We start from the raw sequence: 8,516 nt of genomic DNA, 5'->3' as shown, positions 1-8,516 counted from the left end.
CTGACTTGGTGGCTCTCGTGGAGGTGGAGTACACGAGGTGTCTGCCTGCAGGACGCAGAGTCCTCCAAGACGACACGCCAGCCTCTAATATCATAAATTTAATGAATTTTATAAATATATTTTAATAAAAAATAGTTATCAAGATTATATATCGAATACCGTATCTCATTCAAAACAATAAGTATTTATGACTAAGAGAGAGTGCATCTCTAATTGTCTCTGAAACTGATAGATTATGTAAGAAAGAGAGGTGTAAGAACATAAACAGATACTAAAAGGGAAGGCTTTGCAATTTCTTTTTTCTGTGATAATTTTTGTGAAGGGTGTTAGACCATTATGTGATCTTGGCTGATCTCGGAATCGACCATCAGTTAAAGTGAATAATTGAGAATTAAGCTATCGTTAAGGGGTTAATTAACTAAAGCAACTGTGATTGAGGGGCTAAAGGGAAAATGGTTAGATCCCAGAGGAGCAGCCTGCCACCACGTCCTTAGTCGCATCATTAGCGTGGTAAGTAACTCCACTCAAAACCAATTTGGAGGCGCATCTGCTGGTATGAAGGTCGATCCACATCGCCGAGATCTCTCGAGCTGTGATCAAGTATTTACATCAACTAGAAGGGGATGGCTTCGTCAAATTTAGGCTTTAGTCCCTAATTCCACCTCAATTAGTGGTGTTTTTCATGATAATATATTTTTTTCTTGAACACGGGAGGGTTGCGTGTCATTATATTACGAAGAAGAGTGATCCAGTTTATAAGAAAAATTAGGTTCAAAAATTATACAAGCAGTGCATTACAACTCGTAGAGCAAATCATACAAGCAGTGCATTACAACTCGTGAAGCGCAGCTCACGCGCAAGACACAGAGAGAGAGAACCCTAAACCCTCTAAACAACTAGCCGACCAAGGCTCAGCAACAAACAACACGGCTAACACACAGCAAACAACCCAGCACATACCAACACAAAGACACCATCCGACACTCTAGATCAACCAACGGCACCCACACCAAGCAAAGCAACTCGTCAAAAACCTGCACCTAGCTAGCATCTCGAGCAGAACACCCAGACAACCTAACAGGCGGAGCCCCGCTCACACGTCTGACTACACAAACGATCAATGGCTCTCACGCAGGACCACAAGCAAGACGAGGACCTACGATGACGGAGCAAAACCACTGACGAGATGCGCCGTAAGGTGAAGAGAACACTAGCTGAACAGGAGAACGAACGGGTTGTGAAGAGAGGTGTGTATTGCAAATAGCGGCGCCAGCTGTAAAATCAAGACACAGATGGATTCTCCGAAACGACGCCTTTAGAAAGGAAGCGGTAAGGAGACCGTCGTCGCTCGTCTGTATTCCGAAGAAGAGATCCCAAAGGGGAACCTACGTGACGACGCCTCTAGGGAGATAATGATGCCTGACAGCGCCATCGTCGTTGGCAATGGCATAAAGCCAGACCAGGCTTTTGCCCATAAGTCCCTGAACCACGGTAAAACCCAATGAACACAGAGGTTCGATAGGTCGATCGAGGTACACACCAGAAGCACAAGGGCACAAGGGCTCGACAAGAGACGACCATTATAGCATGCATTGCTAGGCACAAGGGCAGCACATGAGCACAAGACACCTCCAACAGCAAGAGAGGACCAGGGCGAAGCACAACCAGCAGCGACGCATGGGTTGAACCACATGGCGACAGCAGTAGACGGAAATCGCATGCGCACTGAAGGACCACAAAAGCTGGTGGCACCACACCCACGATAGGATGAGCCCCGAGGGGAGGGAACCACCAACAGGCGAAGGCGTTGAGATCGAAGGGCCCCGTCCACAAGGCGAGAAGCCGGCCACCACGGCGGAGGCGCCCAAGGCCCCGCGGCGAAGCCCCAAGTCCAGGCGGCGAACGACCCAAGCTCGAGCTGTCACGGTGAAGGCGCCCGAGGCCCTACGGCGAGCGGCCCACCGAGACAGCTGACGGTGGTGCCCAGAGCGCCTGGCCAAAGGTAGAGCAGCCGTCCGGAGGGCCCCGCCCGCAAGGTGAGCAACCAGCCACCGCCCGCCCAAGGCCATCCATCGGTCGTGAAGAACGGAGAAGCTCGGATCCAAGCTCCTGAGAGCAGATCCACCACCTTCGAGGACGGGTAGGGGTCCAGGACGTTCAGATCCGCCCAGTCGGTGACTAGAACAGCTTAAGTGGTTGGGGGAGGGGAGGGGAAGCAACGCTGCCCAGCTCTTTTCAATTCTCCATGTATTTCTCACTGCTGGTTTCATGATAATATTGAAGATCCATCACTTAGGCCATTTCCAGCAGAGGAAGCAAATTTGCAGATTCGGTTGGTACAGTGTTTTGCAGGGGGGTACTGTTCACGTACTGTAGCAACTCCAGCAGAATCGGTACCCGGTACTACAGTGCGCTACAGTACTGTGGAGAGAGAAAATGGGCTGCAAATCTGCGGAACTACTGTAGCACCCCGCAACACTGTTCACAAAAGACTGCCAGTAGGCCCGGAGGAAGAAAACGAGTCTGTTACTGTAGTAGTATTGTAGCACACTGTAGTTGTACTGTTCACAGAGGCTGACAGCGGATCTGGAGAGAGAAAAAGAGGAGTAGAAGATAGAAAATAAAGTAGCTGCTGGAGATGAAAAAATAAGGGATACTATAATAGCGATAGAGGATGCTGTAATAGTATTTTTGAAAATGAAAATTTAAGGTAACTGCTGAAGATGATCTTAAATCAGTTCCAATCGTGGCAAGGGGAAGGAACCAAGGATGCAGAAACAAACAGAAGGGACAGTGCACTCTGCAGTTTCTTCTCTCGAAACGTAACTCTACAACTCTTAAAGCCACCACCACAATGTTTGAGTGCCAGCCACTTGCTGTTTTGCAATCAACACCAGAAGGAAGTAATAACCGCCCGTGATGACATATAGTAATCCTACAACAACCAGGGGGGAAAACGTATCAGTGGAGCACTTTAGAATTCTGGTCATCCGAAAGAGCCGTAGTCCATGGTTCCATAACGCATCAGTGGAGCCAGGAGAATGGAAAGCAGCTGCAAAAACGTACACATCAGCGAAAGCTCAGAGGACAACAGAAAGTAAACGCCTCGGAATAAGAAGAAGAAGAAGACGACGACGACGACGACGACGAAGACGAAGAAGAGAGCACCAGGTCATCCTCACCAACATACTCCATTAAGCTGTGCCTTTCTTATTTTCTTTCCTCCACTTGCGTTTTTATTCTCCAAACCATGTCCACACCTTGACCGTGATGGCCGATGATTGCTCTAAATTATATGCACCTTTCGGAATGATGCCTTTCCAAATACTGTCTCAACAATCGAATCTTGCAGATCTTCAGCAATTGTTTCTTTGGCAAATACGCGCCTTTTCCAGCTCATTAAATGGATGCATCAAGTAGCGATTCTTGTTTTCTTTTCCGATCTCTCAGATTTTATCAGTACTAACTACTAAGAGTAAGGCAACAGGTTCGTAGGACAGGTGATGTCAGATCAGGTAAATCAAGAGGCAGCTGTATTAAGTAAGCTGGTAAGCAAAGTGATGTCAGATCCAGTACATCACGGCAGGCTGTAAAGATTTCATCAAGGATTGATTCAAGGATGACTAGAAAAGGCAAATATTTTGTACGGTCAGGAAGAGTGGTCAATTGGACTTCACGATAAATTATAGGAGACGGCCACTAACGAAACCACATAATGTGAACTAAGAAACTGCTATGGCATTTCGTATTGAGGGTGTGACTGTAGCATCTAATCCTTGACCCATTTTTCTTTGTGGTGACTACGACTAGGAGGGATACAACAAAATGGAAGCAAGAGTTGCTTCTTTCTTCAGTTCTTCCCTCCTGCTCTATCTTGGTTACACCATTCGTGTTTTTATCTAGTCAGGATACAAGTTAAGCATCTAGTTTCCATGATAGTTTCATTAGAAAGCCATGAAGCCACTCCATGTTTCATACAAGAAAAGCAATACCAAATTTCCCATACCTTCCATTGGCCTCGTCCTTGTGCTGCTGATCTCCTTGGCCACTCCCACCAGTTCCTGCACAGAGCAGGAGAAGACCTCTCTTCTCCAGTTCCTTGCTGGGCTCTCGCAGGATGCAGGCCTCGCCATGTCATGGCAGGAAGGAACTGATTGCTGCAAATGGGAAGGAATCACCTGCAACCGGAATGGGATGGTCACCAATGTCTCTCTGGCTTCTAGGGGCCTTGAGGGGCACATCTCACAGTCCCTGGGGAACCTCACCGGCCTGCAGCACCTTAACTTGTCCTACAACTCGCTGTCCGGTGGCCTGCCGCTGGAATTGGTGTCATCCAGCAGCATCATTGTCCTCGACATCAGCTTTAACCAGCTCAATGGAGACCTGCATGAGCTGCCGTCTTCAACTCCTGGTCAGCCTCTGCAGGTACTTAACATCTCAAGCAACTTATTTACAGGGAAGTTTCCATCTAAGACATGGGAGGTGATGAACAGTCTGGTTGCACTCAATGCCAGCAACAACAGCTTTACTGGGCAGATTCCAACTCATTTCTGTAGCATATCTCCATCCTTTGCTGTGCTTGAACTCTCTTACAACAAATTCACTGGCAGTATCCCGTTGGGGCTCGGCAATTGCTCCGTGCTGAGAATTCTCAAGGCTGGCCGTAACAACCTCAGTGGTACACTCCCAGATGAACTTTTCAATGCTACCTCGTTGGAGTTCCTCTCTTTTCCTAACAATGATTTGAATGGTACACTTCATGGTACACGCATAATCAACCTCAGGAATCTCGAAACCTTTGATCTTGGAGGGAACAGCTTCACTGGCAGGATTCCGGATGATATAGGTCAGCTCAGGAGATTGAAGGAGCTCCATTTGGACCACAACAAGTTGTCAGGGGAGCTGCCATCATCGCTAGGTAGCTGCACAAATCTCAGAACCATCGACCTCAGTAGCAACAACTTCAGTGGAGAGCTTGCCAAGGTCAAATTCTCCAACCTACACAATCTAAAAACTTTAGACCTTCTGTACAACAACTTCACCGGCACAATTCCAGAAAGCATATACTCTTGCAGAAATTTGACTGCATTAAGGCTATCTGCCAATAACTTACAAGGGCAACTGTCACCTCGAATAGGTAATCTGAAGTCCCTCACCTTCCTATCACTTGCTCAGAACAATTTTACAAACATCACAAATACACTTCAGATCCTTAAGAGCTGCAGGAACCTTACCACTCTTCTTATTGCGTTCAACTTCATGCATGAGACCATGCCAAATGATGACAGCATTGATGGTTTTGAGAATCTTCAGGTTCTTGCCTTAAGTGGTTGCTCGTTGTTGGGGAAAATACCTCATTGGTTATCGCAGCTCACAAATTTGGAGATGTTATTTTTAGATTCCAATCAACTAAGTGGACCAATACCTGACTGGATCAGCAGTCTAAACTTCCTGTTCTATCTAGACATATCAAATAACAATCTGACAGGGGAAATTCCTGCAGCATTAACAGAGATGTCGATGCTAAAATCAGAGGAGACTGCAGCACATTTGGATCCGAGAATCTTTGAGCTACCAGTTTATCTAGATACATCACTTCAATACCGCAAAGCCAGTGCTTTTCCAAAAGTGCTCAATCTAGGAAATAATCACTTCACTGGTGTGATCCCTCCAGAGATTGGTCTCTTGAAAGAGCTCCTTTCACTAAATTTGAGCTTCAACAAATTACATGGAGATATCCCACAATCCATCTGCAACCTCACAAATTTGCTGGTGCTCGACTTATCAAACAACAATCTATCCGGTGCAATCCCAGCCGCATTGAACAATCTACACTTCCTTTCTAAATTCAATGTTTCTTTCAATGATCTAGAAGGACCTGTGCCAACCACAGGCCAGCTTAGTACATTTACAAATTCTAGCTTTGGTGGCAACCCAAAGCTCTGTGGTCCTACCCTTAATCGCCTTTGCAATTCGGATGGAGCACCTTTGACCTCCAAGAAACAAAATAACAAGAAGGCTGTATTTGCACTTGCATTTGGTGTATTTTTTGGAGGTATCGCCATCCTACTCCTGCTAGCTCGTCTCCTTGTCTACTTCCGGGGTACAAGCTTTAGGACCAAAAACAGTAGCACCAATGATAGTGACATAGAAGCAATGTCATTCAACTCAAATTCTGAGCATTCGTTGGTGATGATGGCGGGAAGCAACGGAGAAGAAAACAAGCTCACATTCACAGACATCACGAAGGCTACAAATAACTTTGACAAGGAGAACATCATCGGATGTGGAGGTTATGGATTAGTCTACAAGGCAGAGCTACCTGATGACTACAAGCTTGCCATCAAGAAGCTCAATGGTGAAATGTGCCTTATGGAAAGGGAGTTCACTGCTGAGGTTGAAGCACTCTCCATGGCCCGGCATGAAAATCTTGTGCCACTCTGGGGTTATTGCATCCATGGAAACTCAAGGTTCCTCATATATTCTTTCATGGAGAATGGCAGTCTTGACGATTGGCTTCACAACAGGGATGATGATGCCAGCACAATTCTTGACTGGCCGACACGGCTAGAGATAGCACAAGGAGCAGGTCGTGGCCTTGCTTACATCCATAATGTCTGCAAGCCTCACATTGTCCACCGTGACATCAAATCCAGCAACATCCTGCTTGACAAAGAATTCAAAGCTTATGTTGCAGATTTTGGGCTGTCAAGATTGATCTTTCCCAACAACACTCATGTCACAACCGAGTTGGTTGGCACTCTCGGTTACATTCCCCCTGAGTACGGGCAAGGGTGGGTGGCTACTCTGAGAGGTGATATATACAGTTTCGGAGTTGTCCTGCTTGAGCTGCTAACGGGAAGGCGACCTGTTCCGGTCCTGTCAACATTAAAAGAACTTGTCCCATGGGTCCTGGAGATGAGGTCTGAGGGAAAGCAGATTGAGGTCCTGGATCCAACACTCAGAGGCACAGGGCACGAAGAGCAAATGCTGAAGGTGCTTGATGTTGCTTGCAAGTGTGTGCACCATAACCCTTGCATGAGGCCAGCTATAATGGAAGTAGTCTCATGCCTGGAAACCGTCAATGCTGGCCTGCAGACACAATAGTCAGCCAAGACATAATGCAGTTAGCCAGTTGCACATGATAATATTGTAGTTCATTGCATATGAGTAGATGTATCTTTCACTAGAGGTACTAGTTTTGAGTTTGACTAGTGTTATAGTGCATCCTGTACAGTTTCTTGCACATTTTGAGACTTCTGTACTTTCTTGAGGAAAGTATCCATCCTCCACCCCCCTTCTTTTTTCTAAAAGTACTGTAAGATGTATGCTCTGAGCAGTTTCTGAAGCATTGTTAAAAAGTAGAAGCAAGTGGGAAAATATTCCAGTTCATCGAGTTCCTTACTAACCCAAGTACTGACGCTAATGCACTTAGGTGCTGTCAAGCTCTTTGACTCTGATCCACAGAATTCAGAGACCACTGGAGCTTGAGAGTAGGGTGCGGAATGAGTAAATGCTAACAATTTCTGCTTCAGCATGAAAGCACAATACGATGTCTGATCATCAATTGGGATAAAGCTGCGAATTCTGACCAGAGTGTAGAACAATATAGGATCACTAGCTGAACATGAAGGTGCATTTTGACGATCCAAAGTCTGACACGGTGAAAAATCCAAGTCACTGCAGCAGGCAGTACGAACCTGCAGCATACAGCAACGCGCGCTCCTCGTCCTAGGCCTGCTCCACGCGCCGTCCAAGGAATGGCAGTCAGGGTCCGCCTGCGGCATTCCGTCGAACAGCCCGAGGGCACTGCTTTGCCGCGGCGCTCTGCTCCCTCAGGATCGGCATTACGTCGAACAGCCCGAGGGCGTCGCCAACGCGCGCGCGAACATGAGCGCGGAACGCCAGCGCGCGGCGCGCAGGTCGTGGTGATGATCGGATAGGAGGAGGCTCTTCCGGTGGTGGTGGTCGGAGAGGGAGGAGGAGCAGGAGCTACTGCAGAGCTCGGGACTGTTTGGTAGAGCTGTGCAAGTACGAGATTGGATGTACGAAAAGTATTAAATTTGTCTTTACAAATGCTTTAATAAAAATATAATTTTATTAGTAAAAAATTATATTAAGTTAAAAATAGTAGTCAAAGTTACATCATAAACACCGTAAAAAACAATAAGGATAAATAAAAAATAACAGAGATAGTAGTAGAATGGAAGCTTTTGGCCCTGTGCACGTTGCAATTAACGCTGGCTACAGAAGAGATGGTAAGCTCAACTCCTAGGTCTAGAAGCTGACACATGTCTCTCTTTTTTATAAATCCTGTCCTGCATGTGTGCTCAGTTCAGTTCAGGTTGCTGAAGCATTCTGAAAAGGTAGAATCAAGTGAAGAATGGTCCTGTTGTTTGAGTTCCTCGCTAACGCAAGTACTCGCACTGATGCATGCATTCTGAAAAGGTAGAATCAAGTGAAGAATGGTGTAGGATCGAGAATGTCGATAAGGAAGAGAGTGAATAGACGTTTTA

The 8,516-nt window shown here is 46.5% G+C and overlaps 1 protein-coding gene across 1 annotated transcript; it reads left to right on the top strand.

Annotated features, from left to right (window-relative positions):
* The first annotated feature begins 3,709 nt into the window (after positions 1-3,709).
* LOC133918383 (tyrosine-sulfated glycopeptide receptor 1-like) lies at positions 3,710-7,585 on the top strand. The gene has a single exon (XM_062362246.1). The coding sequence runs from the start codon at positions 3,955-3,957 to the stop codon at positions 7,105-7,107; it is 3,153 nt and encodes a 1,050-aa protein (XP_062218230.1). The 5' UTR covers positions 3,710-3,954; the 3' UTR covers positions 7,108-7,585.
* The last annotated feature ends 931 nt before the right edge of the window (positions 7,586-8,516 follow it).

Source organism: Phragmites australis, chromosome 5 (assembly GCF_958298935.1).
Source record: "Phragmites australis chromosome 5, lpPhrAust1.1, whole genome shotgun sequence".
NCBI classification, from domain to species: Eukaryota; Viridiplantae; Streptophyta; class Magnoliopsida; order Poales; family Poaceae; genus Phragmites; species Phragmites australis.
Note: the sequence above shows the minus strand (reverse complement) of the source record. Positions and strands in the feature narration are given on the sequence as shown.

Bases quoted from the DNA above. Each gene is read 5' to 3' on its own strand.
- LOC133918383 (XM_062362246.1), top strand. From the start codon at position 3,955: ATGAAGCCACTCCATGTTTCATACAAGAAAAGCAATACCAAATTTCCC.